General features: G+C 44.5%; 1 protein-coding gene across 1 annotated transcript in view; it reads left to right on the top strand.

The window, feature by feature from the left end:
- Positions 1 to 5,871: 5,871 nt before the first annotated feature.
- LOC121952253 (solute carrier organic anion transporter family member 2B1-like) overlaps positions 5,872 to 19,938 on the top strand; it is a 19,675-nt gene continuing 5,608 nt past the window's right edge. Inside the window, 12 exon segments of the mRNA XM_042498808.1 lie at positions 5,872 to 6,023; positions 8,253 to 8,424; positions 8,515 to 8,643; positions 9,992 to 10,129; positions 10,572 to 10,734; positions 11,369 to 11,587; positions 12,527 to 12,625; positions 15,902 to 16,032; positions 16,727 to 16,823; positions 16,982 to 17,146; positions 17,468 to 17,657; positions 18,405 to 18,552. Of these exon segments, the coding sequence (XP_042354742.1) occupies positions 8,557 to 8,643; positions 9,992 to 10,129; positions 10,572 to 10,734; positions 11,369 to 11,587; positions 12,527 to 12,625; positions 15,902 to 16,032; positions 16,727 to 16,823; positions 16,982 to 17,146; positions 17,468 to 17,657; positions 18,405 to 18,552 (1,437 nt within the window). The 5' untranslated portion in view covers positions 5,872 to 6,023; positions 8,253 to 8,424; positions 8,515 to 8,556.

The raw sequence follows: 19,938 nt of genomic DNA on the forward strand, positions 1-19,938 counted from the left end.
ACATTTTGAAAAAAATACAACAATGCATACAAAGTACAAATGTGCATTAACAGTTGCAAAGTAAACTGTATGTTTCATCTATGTGTCATTATTTCACAGCGATTAAAACCAGTGTTGTTACAGAGCCGTTTTATTTATTTTTTTGGCCTGTTTATGTGTATTTTTGGCAAAGTCTGTACCAACAAAGTCTTGGTAAAATCTGTGGTGCGTGGTGGTGTGGTTGCTGTGCACATATTCTAGGGTTTAGACTATTTTTTTGATAATTATGGATCTCAGTGCACATTTCACAGGTGCATGATAATAGTATGTGCAACCTGTGACTCTTGTTAGGGATTACAGGGCACAGAAAATATAAAGATGCATGAAATATTTTTTTAAACGACACCGCAGGCATTGCTTTATTGCCCTTAAGGCTAAGAGGGCAACTGCCCCAAGATCCTCAGAGGCTGAATGCAAGTCAGCTGGTTTTGGTAGTTTGTCATCAGTGCGGCTCTTTGTGGTCGTATGTTGTGCCTCATGATGTTGCACACGTGTCCAGTGGCGTACAGGTCTGGACTGCTGCAGGTCAGTCTAGTACCTGAACTCTGTCACGATGCTGGAACACCTGCACAGTGTGTCTTAATAAAAGACGCAGGGACGTCCCTGAAAACGAATCACCTGGATGGCAGCATATGTTGCTCCAAAACCAGTATGGACCTTTCAGCATTCATGCTGGCATTACTCATGTCAAGTCACACACACACACACACACACACACACACACACACACACACACATCATCATCATCATCAGCATCATCACAGATGCTTTGAGCTTTGAGCTGGTATCAGTCTGGTTGGTGCTTTTCTCTTTTATCCCAGAGGACATGAAGTCTGTTAGTTCAATCTGGCATCAATAAGTGATCAAAGTCCAGGCTGCCCTGAGCCTGTGTGTGCTGCGGTCCCTGTATACCTGTCTTTATTGGGCTGGATGAGCTCCCAGGTGTCTCAGTGACCAGCAGGTTAATAGAATTAAAGCTGCGGTGAGCCGTTCAGGGACCGACAGCCATGAAGACGCTCTCTGGAGAGACCCCAGCCCTCTGTCCACGGTCCATCTCATCATCTCATGCAGGAGTGATTTTGTGGTCGATGCGCTTCATGTTACTCTTGTTTATTTCTGGTATTTCTCACACAAACACAGCTTTGTATGTCTTATAGCATAGACAAAGTCTTTGTTTTCTCAGCTCCATGTGTCCGGTGCAGAGACAGGTTAGTGCCCGAAATAGTGTCACAAAAGGTGGTTGTTTTTTCCCGAGTCATGGTTGTGTTTCAGTCAGGATAGTACCACAACGGACGCTTTGTAGCCCCCAACATGGGTGGTTTTCAGCGACCAGATACTGTGATTGTGTCACCAAAAATATATATTTTAAGCTAAAACATGATGTTTTCTGAACCATTACCTACTGTTTTAAGTGTCTCAACCTAACAGCATGTAAACAACAGTATTATTTTTATGTATCTACTACATAACAACGTGAAAATGTAACAAATCTGTGGTTTGCAGAAATGTACAAAGCCAACAAATACTATGTCAGTTGGCTTCTTGAAGTGTTTTTAGCAGATTTTTCTTCATCAGATCAATATGTTTGGACCTCTTTTTTCCACAGTTTGATGAAATGTAGGTTTGTTTCTTCAATAATGTCAGAAACCAGCAGTTTGAGTCTCTGTAGCTCGTGGGAGCTTTCGTTATCGCCTGTAATCAGCGTTATCCTCTGAACTCTGATAAACATCTGATACTGAACCACTCTCTTTGCTCCCAGAGGGCTAATTACCATCAGAAACTGTTGATAAGTGTTTTGTAAGGAAGCAGATCCTGGTGGACTTCATTAATGATCTCTGGTCGACCATCAGGGGGCAATGTGACCCCCTGAGCTCCCAGCATGCAACAGTTGCAACAAACTTTAAATTTGTAACCACAAACAAACGCAGCGAGCTCCTCGGGTGAATTGAAGTTTACTTTTACTTTTCTCAGGTGACTTGTGACATTTGACAAGTTCATTTGAACTTTTGACGTGATCCACAGACCCCAGTGACAACCTCAGAATCACAGATTTTAGACATTAAATGAAAGTTTATCTGTATATTTTGTGAGCAGCACAATGTATTGTTTATTATAGTTGTCCAAACTCTATATACAAGTGAATTAATGCATTAATCTTCTCTGTCCAGCTCCTCCTCGATATATTAAAATAAGCCTAATCCTAGTCTTTAAAGTAAGTCACAAAGATGTATTTATCCAAAGAAAAAAATAAAAGGTGCCTTGACTGCACTCGCTTTTAGTCAAGAGAGAATTTCACAAAAGTTGTTAAGCTTAAACTAACTGTCTTAAAATGTTTTCAGTAACAGCATAATGTAATGAGGACAGATTTTACAGGAGAAGTGAAATCCAGGATTTCTCATAAAATTACTGACACACTTGACATATCCTCATACAACAGCTCCAGAGATATCCTCCAAAAAGACCTCTACCGGTTCAGTTTAGGGAGAGTAAGAGTTTTCACAGAGTAGATGTACATCAGTTTTGTTCAGGGCAGTGATCTCACACACACTGGGTTTAGAAAGTAAAGTTGCGTAGGTTAGTTTATTAAAGTAAAGTTTTGTATTTAATGTTTAGGAAAGTGAAGTTACATGAGTTCGGTTTAGGAAGGTAAAGTTACGTAGGTTCAGTTTAGGACGAGGCAGCAGAGTCATGGATGGTTACGTTTAGATAAAAGAGGCACCTGGTGAGGAGAGTGAACCCTGGACTCCCACACAACCTGGTGCAGCTGGCTGTCCGTCAGCGTGTAATAACAACGCCACCGACTCTGTCCGGACGTGTTTCTCACCTGATGCATCCAGCTGCGGTCCAGGCGGACGCATCAGGTGGCTTTTGTACACTTGAGCACCAAAAGCACCGACAGAGAGGACGTATTCGAGGACTTTGGAGTGAAAACGGGCTGGAGGAAGAAATACGTGATCAAAATGAAAACCCACATTTCTGCGCTCAGCCTCCCCTTTTTATTTTTTTCAAATATCACAACGCCAACCTTTTCCAGAAAAGTGGTTGAAGAAATGATAGTTAAACTAGTCCACCTCCAGGAGGAAACTGAAAAAATCTTGTTTTGACAGAACGAAGCAAAAGTGAAGTTGGTGCAGGTTTACGGAGATTATCTCAGCCACTTTGCTGTTTCTGTATCGGTGCATGATGATGCGGATCTGAGGGAGTTCTGGTTTCTGGTTTCAGGCTTCTCAGCAGATGCGGCTTTGTGTGTTCAGTTAAAAACCTCCAGATTGTTTGTGTGTCTGGGAACTGGAACAGGAAGTTGTGGAAAATGCTGTAAACAGCAGAGAAACCATCACAGCGGGTTTTTTCCCCATAAAAGCTTCTGGTTTAGTGTCAGGGCTTCATGTCGAACATGTTTTGTTGGTTGTAAACAGAAACCGTCTCACTGCGAGACATCTGGAGACATCGTGGGGGTTCAGATGTGATCGGATTCATCAGGAGGATTTCACTGCACCGCTCAGTTTCCATCGTACTGTCTGTTTGGCCAAAATGTTTAAGGATGCCGTTAATCTGATCTGATATCTGAGTGATGTTCAACTTCACTGGCGATAACATCACAGTAACCATGGCGATGGATGTCCAAAACATCAGCGGGGTTATTTCTATTTCTATTTCTATGTCTCGTCCTCCATCCTCACGTACCGAGTCATGTTTTGTAGAATGTCATGTGACTTTGTTGTTCTGTTTCTTCTTCTTCGGGTTCATTGGCGGTTGGCGTCCATAAAGCAGCGTTACAGAAACCTGGTGTTTCACATCATATGAGCTGTTAAAGTGTTTCCATTGCATTTTTGCAAAATATGGCTTTTTCTTATTGCCTGAAATACCACGTAATGACAGTGTTACAAACTTTTTTGCATTTTTTTGGAAAATGACGTGTTTTCATTAGGCATTTTTGGTATACATAATTTCAATTTGCGCAATTTGAGGGTTAGAATAGTATTATAATTTGGGGCTGAAGGTCAAGGCAACTGTTCCCTTGCATCCACCTTCTTTTCAAAAGGCAATATCTAAAGAAGACCTGATGGGAATGTTTTCGACTTAGACTAGAGAACTGACAGATTCGAATCGGTGGTTGAAGGTCACCCATTTCTTGCATTCTTGTGGTCGAGATATCTCAAGAACACCTAGAAGGTTTTTCTTCAAATTTGGCACAAATGTCCATTTGAACTCAACAATGACCTGACTAGACTTTGGTGGTCAAGGTCAATGTGACCTCGTCTTTGTTTTTCTCTTGAAAGGGATTTCTAAAGTCTTTGGTGCTCAAAGGTCAGAGGTCACCTTTACCCATTTGTCGCATTCTCGGAATTTCCTTAAATTTGGCACAAAAAGGACCAACAGGATAAAATCATAAGGTTTTGACATTTTATATCCAAGAGGTCAAAGGTCAGCTTCACTTTGAGTTCATTTTGTTTTTTGTTATCCAGCGTCGTGTCTCAGGAACAGAAGCCGTTCGGTAATTTTGGTTCAAGGTAACGCTTTCTCTACAGGTCTGACGTGTCCGATTAATTACTAAAAAGAGACACCTGGATACACCTGTAGGGTTCTGTGACATCACGGCTCATTTGCAGCCAATCGGTGCTGATAAAGAGGAAAACGTCACATAAGCTGATCCTGCAGGGTGAAAAAACTACCTTTGAATTAACTCTGGCGCCACCTGCTGGTCACAGGACTTCACTGTCAGTTTCATTTCATCAGATTGTTTCCAGGTTTGAGCTGAAGTCTCTGCTGCTTCTCTCCTTGTTGATCTAATTATTAACCCTCGCATCCTGTTTGATACGTGTTTTATACCTTCACACTTTAGTCCAGGTCTTTGATCTGCCACAAGAATCCCGACATACATGAGTCCGTGCCAAAGTTTGATCCACAGATCAGTTCAGACTTTATCAGTCGCCTCTCTGACATTTATAACTCAGTGGAGTCTCTCATGCAGAGTCACAAACACGAAAGAAATCCGTCCAGAAATGCAGATATTTCTCGCTTCTGTTGCTAAACTATGCTATCTATGCTGCTATCACTTTTATGATAATGTCATCTGCTCATTGTCTTTTAAATGTTTCCCTCTAAAGATGGTTGTTTTTCTCCCCTAAAGTTTTCACTGGACAAAAAATATATACTTTTTTATGTACATTTCATAAATATGTGTTCCCAAATGTTTTATAAATATTTCAGCAAAATAAAATTGTCCTTCTTTAATTTTATTTGTTAGAAAATTGATCTTAACTTTAATTTTGAGTGGCATTAAAAAAGTCTAAATCTACCTACAGGAGCCCTGATTACTCACAATGCAGCTGGACCAACTTGAGTGTCTCAGAGTTCAAATTCCAGCTCCTGCTCCTCCTCCTGCTCCTCCTCCTCCTCCTCCTCCTCCTCCTCCTCCTCCTCGCTGTGTTCTGCTTCAGCAGGTCGTCTGTCAGCTGCTGAGTGACTGCAGCTGCTTTAATGAAACTCTGCGAAGGCAAACAGAGTAACGGAAGCGAGCTGCTGCTTTCACAGTGAGTCAGACAGTCATTTCTTACTGGGAGGAATGTGAGGACTGGGAAGAATAGGAGGACTGGGAGGACTGGGAAGAATAGGAGGACTGGGAGGACTGGGAAGAATAGGAGGACTGGGAGGACTGGGAAGAATAGGAGGACTGGGAAGAATAGGAGGACTGGGAGGACTGGGAAGAATAGGAGGACTGGGAAGAATAGGAGGACTGGGAGGACTGGGAAGAATAGGAGGACTGGGAAGAATAGGAGGACTGGGAGGACTGGGAAGAATAGGAGGACTGGGAAGAATAGGAGGACTGGGAGGACTGGGAGGACTGGGAGGACTGGGACTCTGCTGCTGCTTCTGAAGTCAGTGTCAGAGGGAGCGTGGAATCGTGCTGCTGTGTTGTTGTTTGCAGACACTTCAGGGACTCGCTGTCACAGACACCCAAAAGTACTGCGCTCAGTTTGGAGGTATTTCTGAAGTATTTCCTCTGTACATCTCAGATAATTTATGTCCTAAATTTAAAAAAAGAGTTAAAAGTTCTGCGTAGATCAGACGAGTAATAAAATGTGAAAACGCCAGATTTTCAGTGTGACGTTACGTAACTTCAAACATTTACCCTTATCTCAAATTCTGGAGTTCTGTGGCAGAGAAACTCAGCAACAGCAAAGATCCCCGCCTCCTCATGCTGAGCTCGCTACCTAAGACTCTGTCACCGAGTAAATCTGTCTTCAGACGGGGACAATCTCCGTCTCTCACTGGGAGACGTTTTTTAAAGCAGTGAATAGGTGACAAACTTCCATCGGTTACACGGTGCCATCGCGAAACTTCTTACTGTCAGAAAGACGAACAGCACGAGTGAAGACGGTCCGAGGGACAGAGGACACTGCAGCTCCTCTGAGGGACACTAGAGGCTGCTGTCAAACACTGAAACACAAGAACCCAACAACCCGACCAGCAGAAGAAATGTTGGCGTTGAATGTTTCTGCAAACAACAAATACGCCACATTCATGCGTTTCGTCTCGGGGTCTCTGAAGTGACGTCGTATCTGAGTTTGACTTTGTTTTTTTTTCAGAAATTTTAATTTTTTTTCTTCTGCTGACTTGGCTGCGTTTATCGAATTCAAACAGCAGAGGAGTCACTTTGTTGAAAAAATTTGGCATAAATGAAAGCTATAGCTGGATGTCATCAGCATAGAGGGTGATTTAATCGCTTCAGTGTTGGGATACATCAATGTTCCTAAAGTGACGAATCTGAGCTGACGGTGTCATCACGAGGTGGAGGGGACGGTGGACGGTATGACACTGAGGAGACGGGAAGCAGCAGACCGCTGTTCAACACCAAATAACAATTCAAATGTAATCGGCAGTGCTTTTCCCGCAGGTTCATATCGCCGAACACGGTTGCTTCTGGCGAACTGAGTGCTTTTAGTCATTCTGGAGGCCTTTGTTGCTTTTCTAACAGCTCCAACTCCAGCAGCGTATCACGCAGATGCAAAAGGTGGCTTTTGGCGTCGGGATCTTTCGCCCAAAGCACTGCAAAAGTTGCGTTATTTGAAGACTTTTGGATGAGAACGGACTCAGGAAACACTGAATGAGTCAGTTTGATGTTGTCAAGGAGAAACCTGTCAGCAAAATGTTGTCTGAAAAGTCGGAGGATCAGCGTTCACAGAGTTGTGGCGCTCACACAGACAAAACAACAACAGAGTTCAAACAATCAGAGCGGCTGTATCTGACAAACAGCTCCTCGTTATTTTCAAATCGGTGACGGTGCTTCTGCCGTCTGTCGGTGGGCTGAAGGTCGGCTCATTTGGATAAAACTGTCGGCTGCTGGTTTCCACATTCCTCTGCTGATAAGAAATCTCTGCCTCTCTGCTCCTCTGAGGCCGACCTCCGCCTCCTTTTCTTTTCTCCTAAAAACAAGATGGTTTAGTCCAGATACTCATAAAATAAATAACTAAAAATGACTGATAAATAACTATCTGACCGCACTGCATGATGGGAAGAATATTACAGAAGTAACTGATTCTGTGCGGCAATGAGTAGATGAGATCTGAAGGGCACAGTTGTGTTCCTGAGTTATTTAAGTACAAAAAAACAAAAAACAAAAGTAAAATAAGTATAAATGGTGTAATGAATCATAAAACACAGAACTACGTTAGAGATGCAAAGATTTATCAGCCGCACATCACTATCAGCAGATATTCTTCTCATAAACCGCCATCGGCCCCTCAGCAAATAAGAAATGGTTTGTATGGTCAATGAAAACCTGGAAAAGTCATGGAATTTGTGATAGCAATTTCCAGGCCTGGAAAAGTTTTGGAAAACTAGATACACCCAGGAAGTTTTAGGGGAAAAGCCCTGGAATTTCGTTTCACACACCTGTATAATAAAAAGGGTCAAATGTTTTACAGAAAGCCTGCCTTCTAACTTTTCAAGAAATGTACAACAAAATTACACAAAATTAAGGAGAAAATTACTTTAAAATAGTTTTCAAAAAGAGGGGAGGGTTATCAGAAAATGATCCAAAAAATCGGGAAAAATGTTCCCTATTTTTTTAGAATTTCTATGCAAGTTTCTGGTCTCCCAAAAAACCAAAACAAACTTATGTAGTCAGGTTTCAAAGGGTTAATATCAGCTGTTAACAATAGTGAAACCGTCAGGCTGTAATCTGAGTCTCTCTTGTTTTTGTCCCACAGTGATTTTCCTTTTGGCGTCCGTCCAACCCTCGGGCCTCCTGCCGCCTGCAGCTTTCACTCTCGCCTTATCTCCTTGTGTCAACACACAGCACGTGCACGCCCCTCCTGCGCGCTCACAGTCGCTCTGGGAGACTCTTTGCACGGACAAATAGGACACGAGGACACGCTCAAAGTGAAGACATAAAACTGTCACATGATCCGAGTCTGGATGTTAAACAGGTCTTTGATCAGCGGGGGTTAAACTTGTGTTTGTGTTTTACAGACTTCGTCCCGCTCTTCAGCCTGTGTGGTGAAACATTAAATCATGGGCGCCAGCGACCCCGCCATGACCTCTGACCCCGTGAGGTCACCCCCTCCCGCCTGCCGCCGGAGTCCCTTCAACAGCATCAAGGTTTGTTTGTGCTTCACATCAAGCAAAAAGAAAAACCGCTGCTGAGTCCACATGTGGTGGACTCGCAGGAAAATATTTTTCTGTCTGGCAGAAAGTTTGAAAAGTAAAACGCAGAAACGCTCCATGAACCGGAGAGTCATGCTCCCAAACTTCTCAGAGCTTTTGAACAGGTCGACAAAAGGAAACAGTAATTTACACCAAATTAATACAATTTTACAATCAGGTTTTATTGCCAAATACATTTACGCGTGATATAAGATAAATGTATTTTTTGTGATCTGTCATCAGTGGAAAAACAGCAGCGGGTCTAAAAAACTCGGACGTTTGGTGCCTAAAAAGCTGCTGGAGACGTGTTGGACTGATCGTGACAAACAGTTGCGTGGTTGGCCGGTGCTGAACAGCAGTCTGCGGCTCTGCAGGTGTCTCTCCGGCGCCCCCTCCACCAGCTCTGAGGCACTTCAGAGACGCTGACATGATACGAATGAGATGTACAGATGTGTTTGTGGTCTGCAGAATGCCAGTGTTTTTTCCTCTGCTGACTGCGCCGCGTCGATCCGTGACCAAACGTCTCCCGTCTCCCAACAGCAAGGGAGTCAATTTGTTGAAAGATTTTGGCATAAATGAAAGATAGAATCGGATATCGTCAGCATAGAGGGTGATTCAGTGTCAGGCTAAACCATCAGGAGGGGGAGGGGACGCTGGACAGTGGGACACCGAGGAGACACAAAGCTAGATTAACCGAGTGTCTTTTTAGGGAGTCACCTCTGTGTTTCCAGCTATGTTTTGGCCATTAAATTTGGGTGTTTTTTAGGGATCTGGGGCTGTTTGTCCATCAGGGACAGAACAACTAAAGGCTGCTGTTGTCAGAGATATAAGACTGTGCTATAAAGAGTACGTGTTTTTCACGGATCTGTGGCTGTATTTCAATCCTGATCGTTTCCAAACCATAACCACAGGTGTTTAAACTAAACATATCCACGATGAAATAACGAACAAAGTGAGGTATCGGTGGTTAACAGAAACATTGAGAGACGGTATTTTCTCCCAGTGAGGAGTCAGAGGCTCCCTGACAAACCTGCGGACACAAAGTCTTTTCTTTGAGCGTCTGATTTCTCGTCCTGAAGTCCATCCTGCCATTGTTCCCTGAGGTCAAACATGGACACGTTTCCTCTCCGCAGGTCGCCTCACATGACTCACTCACTGGTTGTTTCTGCTGCTCAGATTCATTTTAAATCTTTAACGCAGAGTCATTTAATCATTTAAACCTGAACACAGAAGCACGCCCGCAGAGAGGCGGCCGCGTCGGCTCCTGTCATTCGTCCTCTTCCTGTCCTCCGTCTGTCTGCAGGTCTTCGTGTTGTGTCACAGTCTGCTGCAGCTGGCGCAGCTGCTGGTGTCGGGCTACATGAAGAGCTCCATCTCCACCATCGAGCGGCGCTACGGCCTCTCCAGCCAGAAGTCCGGGCTGCTGGCGGCGTTCAACGAGGTGAGAGCGGGACGCTTCCTGTCTGTTTGTTGACAGATAATCACATGACCTCATCACTGTCTGTGACGTCGCTCAGAGCTTCTACGGGACAAACGTTCAGGTTTCAGATTCAGCGTCAGAACTGTGAACGCTGAGAGAAAACCTGCAGGATCTGAGGCCACGTTTAGACCAGAACCGCCCGACTAACAACCAGAAACTCAACGTTCATACGTCTCAAAGGGTTAATCACGAGAATGGGTGTCAGAGTATGACTTTTGTGAACAGTTGGTGGGTTTATGTTGTGTATTTGTTCATTTGGAAAGCTGAAAGTGAGCATGCTCCCCGAGACACATTCACACGTCACATACTGTCACATTTCAGGAAGGTGTGAACGAAACCAAATATTACAGATCACCCAAATCTACATCTCTGTGTGTGTGTGTGTGTGTGTGTGTGTGTGCAGGTGGGGAACACGGTGCTCATCGTGTTCGTCAGTTTTTTGGGGAGTCGAGTTCACCGACCGCGGTTCATCGGGGGCGGAGCTCTGCTGGCCAGCCTGGCCTCGCTGCTGATGTCACTGCCGCACTTCCTGGGAGGACCGTACGAATACACCGACCGCATCAGCTGTGAGATCACACACACACACACACACACACACACGAGTGAACCACTTTGCATCCACTCTTACTGATTTCTGTAGAGTATGGGGAGGATTCATGAGCATTTCTTCTAAAAACATAGTGGCATCATGACAGAAACTGGCATTTAAAGGCTTAAAATTCTTTAAAAGTTGATATTTATATCAGGACTGATGTTGGTTAAACTCAGTGAAAGTAGAAAATGATAATGTATAGTTTTTTAAAGTTTGAATTTGAAAAGTGCAGTATGATATTCCAGCAGCCCTAAACAAGTTTATCTTAAATTAAATTGCCATGATATTGATAACGTTGCACTCTCATTATTATGGAAATGTCAGAATGAATTTCAATGCTCCACAGACAATATTTCTTGCATTTGTGAACAGAATCCTTCAGCGTTTGTAGAGTTTAGAAACAGTTTCAGATTGTGGAGGATTGTTGAAGGAGGTGAAATGGCAGCTGTAGATTTCGGGTGGCGTCATGATGGAGTCAGCACAGGGATAAAGCACAGTGTCGTCTGCAGAAAACCAAATCAATGTTCTGGTCGAACTGGTCCACATTTAAGCCGACTCCTGGTTTATTTATGAAACCAGCCCTTAAACTCTCCCTGTCTGTTTCCCAGCAGCCTTCAACTCCAGCCTCTGCCAATCAGAGAGCAGCCCGGTCACCTCCTCCTCCAATCAGAGCTGCAGCCGGACGGAGAGCCGCGCCCAGCAGTGGGTGTACCCCCTGCTGCTCCTTGGTCAGCTGCTGCTGGGCATCGGAGCCGTCCCCATCCAGCCCTTCGGCATCTCCTACATCGACGACTACGCCAGCAGGAAGAACTCCCCACTCTACCTCGGTACGATCACGAAACTCTACGATATCCAGTGAAAAGGACGAGTTTTAACCAGCCAGAATCAACTTAAATTTACTCGAGTATTTTAATCAAACCGTGAGAGCGGCGACGGTTAGAGACGTGAGGACAATCAGACTTTTGTTGCTCTCAGAGTTCTTGAATATGACATATCAACATAAATGACTGTGGTTCGATTTAGGGAAAAAAACAGTGACAGAGTCTCATGTTTTGTGATCCTTCTTTACTTCCCTCATTGGTAATGTGATTGCAGCCTCCCAAATTATGTGGGTTCATGTACGAATTTTGTGGAATACTCTGTAGAAATGCCAACGCCGGGATGTTAACAAACACACATGCTGCACAGGTGGTTAGGCAGCGTTTCAACCTGACGCTGTCCAGCGGTGTATCATGCAGACACGACAGGTGCCACCTGATTCTCAACTGACACCGACCGTATCATCCTGCCGCAGCATGGCGTTTTTTTCTTACCCTAACCAAATGCTTGTGTTGAGTTTTTTCCTAAACATAACCACGTGCAGCGTCATCCCACCATACGCTCGTGTTGACATCATGGTAGCAGCATCCTGAAACGTCAAAAGCAGACACAGAAGCATACCTAGAGCGTAACATGTAGACTTAGAGGGATACCTAGAGCGTAACATGTAGACTTAGAGGGATACCTAGAGCGTAATATTCAGAGTGTTAGGCAGCACGTCAGCCTAAAGTGATGACAGAGTGCTGCTAGAAGCTCGTGTTCTTTGGGACAGACACACACGTTAGGCGGCACAAAAGCTGAGGGGAAAGAGGAAAAGTCATCAAAAAAACACCAAAAAACATTGGTGGGTTGTTATAAATTAATTGCTCGACGGAGAGTCAGAGCAGGAAAGAGGTTCAGCCTTTTGAGGACTTTGGCTCGGACAAACATTTTTGTTTGTTTTTCAGGGATCCTCCTCGCCGTGACCTCCATCGGCCCGGCCGTCGGCTTCGTCAGCGGCTCCCTCATGCTGCGATTCTACGTGGACTTTGACAAGCTGTCCAGAGGTGAGGAGACGCTCGTTTATATCTCTGATTTCATAACGGAGGGGGTCAGAGGTCACTCACAGCGCAGCGAAAACAGCTGATTGATGTCGCTCATTTCCTGTTAGGGATCAGAGAGGAAAATTAACATCTGACACTCAGAAATGTTTCTACTATTCATGCTGACAAAATGTGACGAACAGAAGCTGTGAAACGTCGTCTGTGTGTGACCTTGTGACACGTCGAGCTGTTGAACAGCTGATTCATGTCACATTAATGTCGGCGTCAGTGACTTCCTTTTCCTCTTCAATCCTTTTTATGAAAATGTTTTTGGGTGAATTTTAAAGACAGCATGCCTTCCAAACCTGTTTTCTGTCAAAATCAACAAAATGTCACCATCTGTCAGCCAGAAACTTCATCATCTTCATCATCTTCATCTTCTTCCTCTTTCTTTCAAAAAATGTAACTGTATGTAATTTTTAAAGAAAAAACTTTTGGCTTTTTTATTTTGGCTTTAAGAAAAAAAAAGGCGATTCTTTGAAAAAATCTGTTTTGAAAAGTATGTGCTCTTCAGACCATTTTGTCCATTTTTGTTGTAAAACTTTTTGGAAAGGTTTTTGGAAATGTTTAAGGGGAAAAACGCTTTTTCTTTAAATAATCATCTAAACTATCATGATTGCAGCCAGAAACTGTGAAAAACAGAAACTATCGTTAGATTTCCAGATTTCTGACGGCTCTTGAGCACACCGTGTTATTTTACAGGTTTGTGGAATAAAATTCCAGGACTTTTCCAAAACTTTCAGGGTTAACTTAGTTTTCCAAAACTTTTACAAGCGTGGGACTCACTATTTGAAAATTCTGTGATGTTTTCCAGGTCTTTCAAGACCGTACCAACCCTGACACATGCACACACACACACACACACACACACACAAACATGCGCACACACACACACGCACACACGCTGACCGTGGTACGACAGGAAACAGGTTTTTGTTTGAACGTGGCTCTGCAGAGAGAAGCTCCGTTAATCTGAGCGGCGTCAAACTTTCGCGGCGTCTCAGTTTCACTAAAAACCAACAAACATCCTGAAACTCCGAAATCTGAGCGGACTGAAAGACGAGCTCAGAGACGCTCTGACGACTCTGTCGACTCTGCAGGACGCCGCGCTCAGCTTCTGTCCGTCTCGCTGAGAAACGACAGAGCCGAAGTCTGAAGCTGCAGCCAGAAAAACAAAGATCAGATTTTAGAACAACAGTTTGTCCAAAACGAGCGCGGAGTGAATTTTCTCCTCGTCAGAAACATCAAGACCAAAAACAGATGAACGTCAGGAAACGCTTCTGATTTATTCATTTAAGATATTTTCTCTAAAACTTTAATTATCGTCTAAACACCAACACCAAAACAATCTAATGTTTGATGTTAAATGTTCGATTTTAGCAGATCCAACTCCATTCATGTTTTTGATGTCAGACACGAACGATCATAAATCGATTCTCTTTTCCTTAACTGATGATTAACTAGAAAATGCAAAAGTTTTGTAAGAGAGCTCAAAGATTTCTTGGGAGAATGTGATCAAAAATTTATTCGAAGACCACAATTTAGCTATTTGGGTTTTTTTGAGAATTCAGGAGCTTTTTCAGGAGAGTCCAAAAGTTTTGCAAGAAAACTCGAGAGTTTCTTGGAAGCAAGAAAGCAAAAGTTTTGAGACGACCCAAAAGTATCTCAGGAGAACACAAACCTTTCACAAGAAAACGCAGGAGTATCTGTCAAAGAACTCAAAAGTTTTCCAGGACATTGCAAAAGTTTTGCCAAAAAGTTCAGTTTTCTTGGGAGACTTCAGATTTTTACAAGAGAATTAAGGACTTGTCTCAGGGAAACGCACACACTTTTAGTGCTCAAAGGTTTCTTGGCAGAACGTGAAAATCTTGTGGAAGGACCGAAAAAGTATTTTGGAAAAATGCAAAAGTCTTCTCAAAGAAATTAAATGTTTTCATGGGAATGTTTTTGGAGAAAACTCAAAAGTTTTTGAGCGAGTTTCTTAGGATAATGCAGAGGTTTTTCAAGAGTACTCGAAACTTTGGGAGAACGCAAAGTTGTGCAAAAGAACTAAAAAGCTTTTTGCTATAAAACAAACTTTTCTCAGGAGATTGAAAGGATCTCAGAGGAACCCAAAACAACGTTTCTAAGGAGAGCATCTATCTATCTATCTATCTGTCTATCTATCTATCTGTCTGTCTGTCTGTCTGTCTGTCTATCTATCTGTCTATCCATCTGTCTATAATATTTCTGTTGCTGATTAGGTTTAAAAACGTGTGAACGCAGAGGAAAACTGATGTGGATTCAGGCTTTAAAGGATTAAAATTATGGTGAGAAATAAAAAAGACAACAAAAAATAAAACCAACTGAATACAAGAAAAGCCTAACATGGGAGGATGAGGGTGTCAGTGGTTCTTTTAGTTTCGGGGATAATAGCTGCGGGAGAATCTGGCAGAGCAAACGTTGGCAGCGTGTCGCTGAGAAACTGCTCCAGAGCGAATCCCTCAGAGACGTGAAAATAAATTCAGTCCGTCTGTTCGGCTGTTGTGAAACTGCAGCAGGACCAGCAGCGGTCGTTGTGTTCGTGTTCAGACCTGCAGAAACGTCCTCCGTGAAACGAGTCCCGGCTGAATAAAGGCTGTGGATTAGAGCGCTGACGTCAGTCGGTGCAGTCGGACCTGTCGAGGTGCGGCGACACTGCAGCTCCGTGCACGCAATTTGATCATATAATTATGTACTTTGAGTCAAACATTAACCCTTAAATCCTCACTGAGACAGATGTGTCCCTCAGGAGGAGCTGTCGACCAAAACCGGAGGGAACATCGTCGTACGTCCTTCAGAGACTCGTGATGACTCATGGAGTTAATCTGTAACGGCTGCAGGTGGAAATGAAGAGTTAAATTACAAAGTTCACTGCATCAGTTTCAGAGGAGATAAAACGTTCACCATGACGACTCATCATCAAACATCCCGACGATGCAACATCAAACCGCTCATTTCCCCCAAACTGTGTCCCCGTCACTTCTCTTGTGCTGCAGTCAGATGCAAAAAATCAACACATATAGAAAAGGATTTAAAAAAACTTGGGAAAAACTGTGTTTATAATGATCACAGTAGCAGAATCATGACTAAACTTCAAACAAGTTAATCCTTGTTTTTAAACTTTATTTTTTTCATTTACTTTCTTTCTCTCTTTTTTTAAAACTAGTTTTCTTGCACTTTTTACCAAAGGAACATCACTTTTCCTGCCTCTGTTCCCAGATCAGATCCAGCTGAACCATAAGGACCTGCGCTGGGTGGGCGCCTGGTGGCTGGGCTTCCTGTTGGCGTCCTGCCTCCTCTTCCTCGCCGCGCTGCCGTACCTCTTCTTCCCCAGAGACATGCAGAGAGAGGTGAGACTGCAGCAGACACAACCCCCCAGATTCAGAGAGGAAAAATCAAACTGTGCAACAGAAAGACTCAACCACCTTCACCTGGGGGTCACTTTACAAACTGGCAGGAGGCCAGGGGCCACTGTGATTGTAATTTTAGGAGATTATGAAGATTTAAGTATTTTAGAACATTTCTAGGATTTTGGGACCTCGCAGCACAGCAGCTTACAATAACCTTCTGAATTCACTTCCTGTTCATATTTTATAATCATTTTATAATGATTCCAAAATGATGATTTAATCTGCAGTTGAGCAGCATGAGAGCAGCAGCTGCTCAGCTGAGCAGCGTGAGAGCAGCAGCTGCTCGGTGACGGGTTAGAACATGAGTCAGCTGATGAATCAGGAGCGTGGACGCTCAGATCACAGCTCTGTCTCCTGGTCGTATTTCTGCTGTCAGGACCTTCGACCAGCTGGTTTTCCTCCTCGTGTCTCGACTTTAAATCTAAACATGTCCCAGTTTATCAGAGAAACTTTTGTCCAGCTGACCTCAGAGTCTGAACCAGAACAAGTCCACCACCAACACCATCACACATTCAAACAGGACACGCAGCGCTCACACACCACACAGAGGACACCTTCATCTACAGAGACTCTCAGAGACGTGAATGTAACGTGTTTAAAGCAGTGTGTCGCATTGTGCTTCGTGTCTGTGCAGGACAGCAGCGAAGACATCGAGTCCTCAGCGAACTGTAAGCAGCAGCAGCAGCAGACAGAGACACTGCAGGAAACGTCTCTCCTCGAGTTCCTCAAAAGTAAGAGTCTCCGTCTGTTTCCTGTCTGACCACCACGGCGGGTCATCAGAGGTCGTTCTGACTGCACTCTGATTCGTCAGCAGCATCTCTAATAACAGGCGCCATACATCAGACCTGACCGTCCTGTCTGTCCCCCTCTGTCCCCCTCTGTCTCTCAGGTTTTCCCCGTATCGCCCTGCGGATGCTGCGGAGTCCCGTCTACCTGTTGGTGGTTCTGGCGCAGGTCAACCTGGCGGCGCTGCTGGCCGGCCTTGCCACCTTCATGGCCAAATTCATCGAGAGACAGTTCAGCCAGTCCGTCCCCTTCTCCACCATGATGATCGGTGAGAGGACACAACCGTGCCGAGCTTATCGCAGCATGACGGGGGACAGTCACAGCGGGCTCAAACATGTCTCTGGAATTTAGGACGTTTGGAGGATTTAAGGACATTTCTAGTATTTTCGGACATTAGTGTCTTATCTGTGTCCTTTGACATATCATAGAGACTCAAAGTACAAAAACTATTCACAGAGTCGATCACTTTCTGTTTATCGTTAATCAGGAAATGGTTGAGGGGCCAGATTTTGGCCCTCGGGCCGTAAGTTGAGTTTCACCGAGGAACAGTGAACTGAAGTTAATTTTTTTGTTTTTTGTCTTCCCACAGGAGGCGTCTGTATCCCGCTGGCAGTGTTGGGAACCGTCCTGGGCGGCGTTCTGATGCGGCGGTTGAATCTTTCGGTCCGAGGTGCCAGCAAGCTGTGCACCGCCGCCATCGTGCTCGGCCTGTTCTCCGCCACGCCGCTGCTGCTGATCGGCTGCCCAACGCAGACCGTCGCAGGAGTCTTTCCCAACAGGTAAAACACGGGGAACAGAGGTCCTATTAGACAGGGAACTAATGAAAAGGGACTCATTTTAACACTGTAATAAAACTAATTCAGCCACTGAGAGGGAACTATTTTTTAAAACTAACAGGAAACTAATTTAACTGTTGAACTATTTAACATCACAATTGACATTGAGAGGGAACTCATTTTACCAAAATTAAACAATGACAGGGAACTAATTTTTCTATTAACCGGGAACTAATAACATCATCAATAGGGAACAATTTTACTACTGAAAGTTACCTGATTTCACTACTGAGAGGGAACTAATTTCATCACTGTCAGGGAACTCACTTAACCATTGATGGGGGTTCAGTTTTAACAAGGACTGGGCGCAATGAAAGCACTGTCAGGGAACTAAGTGAACCACTGAAAGGGAAGTATTTTCATTACTGGCAAGGGAAAAAATTTAGTCTCTGACAGGGAACTAATTAAAATGTGCACTTTTCTGTACTTTAAATTTATTTTAGTTTAATTTTTATTTTATTTATTTTATTTAACACATATCAGAAAGTATTCGAATGAATTATCCGGATACTTCTGACATCAGCTGAATCGATATCGAAGCAACTGGATCAATATTGAATCGAAATCAAATCGAATCGTGACCCAAAGAATCGAAATTGAATTTAATTATGAGGTTCTTGACAATACCCAGCCCTAGTGCTCACACTAATGTGTGTGTGTGTGTGTGTGTGTGTGTGTGTGTGTGATCAGGACTGATGTGTTGTCGTGCAGCGCTGCCTGCCGCTGTCCTCAAGACGCCTTTAACCCGGTCTGCGGCTCGGACGGCGTGGAGTTCAGGTCGCCGTGTCACGCCGGCTGCGACGTCATAGAGATGCATTTCAACGGCAAAAGAAACACAGTGAGGATTACTTTACGACGTCACACACACTTCTGTTAATGTGGGGTTCAGTAACAGAGAATCAGTTGCTGTGTGTGTGTGTGTTTGTGTGTGTGTGTGTGTGTGCGTGTGTGTTTGTGTGTGTGCGTGCGTGTGTGTGTTTGTGTGTGTTTGTGTGTGTGTTTGTGTGTGTGTTTGTGTGTGTGTTTGTGTGTGTGTGTGTGTGCGTGTGTGCGTGTGTGTGTGTGTGCGTGTGTGCGTGTGTGTGTGTGTGCGTGTGTGTTTTTGTGTGTGCGTGTGTGTTTGTGTGTGTGCGTGTGTGTGTGTGAGCGTGTGTGCGTGTGCGTGTGCGTGTGCGCGTGTGTGCGTGTGCGCGTGTGTGTGCGTGTGTGTGTGCGTGTGTGTTTGTGTGTGTGTGCGTGCGTGTGCGTGTGCGTGTGCGTGTGTGTTTGTGTGTGTGTGTGCGCGGGGGTGTGTGGGTGTGCGGGTGTGTGGGGTGCGTGTGGGGGTGTGGGGGGGGGTGTGTGGGTGTGTGTGTGTGTGGGGGTGCGTGTGGGGGGGGTGGGGGGGTGTGTGTGGGGGGGGGGGGGTTGTGTGTGTGCGTGGGGTGGGGGGGTGGGGGGTGGGGGTGTGTGGGGGGTGTGTGGGGGGGGTGGGGTGTGGGTGCGTGGGGGTGGTGGGGTGTGTGTGGGTGTGGTGTGCGTGTGTGTGGGGTGTGTGTGGGTGTGTGTGTGTGTGCGTGTGCGTGTGCGTGTGCGTGTGCGTGTGCGTGTGGTGGGGGTTGTGTGTGCGTGTGTGTGTGTGTGTGTGTGTGTTCATGTTTTCCTTCCTGTGAGTCCCGTCCTGCTGTTCTGTGGAAGTGTTAATCAAACGTTAACACGCAGCCCTCTGAGAGCTGCTGGAAACTGGAGGAAAGTTCACAGAGAAACTCCTCAGACGCTTTCACTGTTTCACTTTCACTGTTACAGGGAACTAATTCACCCCTGAAAAAATAACTAATTTCACTGTTAACAGGGAACTAATTCACCCCTTACAGGGAACTGTTTCACTACTATAAGGAAACTAATTTTTTAATTGACAGGGAACTCATTTCTCTACTAAACGGAGGCTAATTTCAGTATTAACAGGGAACTAATTTTTGTTGTTGACAAGGAAGTGATTCCACTATTTGTTTACTTATTTCACTGTCAACAGGGAACTAATTACAACCCTGACAGGGAATAATGTCACTGTTGACAGGGAACAGATTTCAGTGACACAGATCAGCCACAAACTGACTTCACCCCCGTCAGGGAACTAATTTTACCACTGCCAAGGAACTACTAGGAGTCAGAAAACTTTCAAAATTCCCAGAGTCTGACGTCACTCAAAGCTGTTTTTCTCTGTGTGTGTGTGTGTGTGTGTGTG

The sequence above is a fragment of the Plectropomus leopardus genome, chromosome 13 (assembly GCF_008729295.1).
Source record: "Plectropomus leopardus isolate mb chromosome 13, YSFRI_Pleo_2.0, whole genome shotgun sequence".
Taxonomy (NCBI): domain Eukaryota; kingdom Metazoa; phylum Chordata; class Actinopteri; order Perciformes; family Serranidae; genus Plectropomus; species Plectropomus leopardus.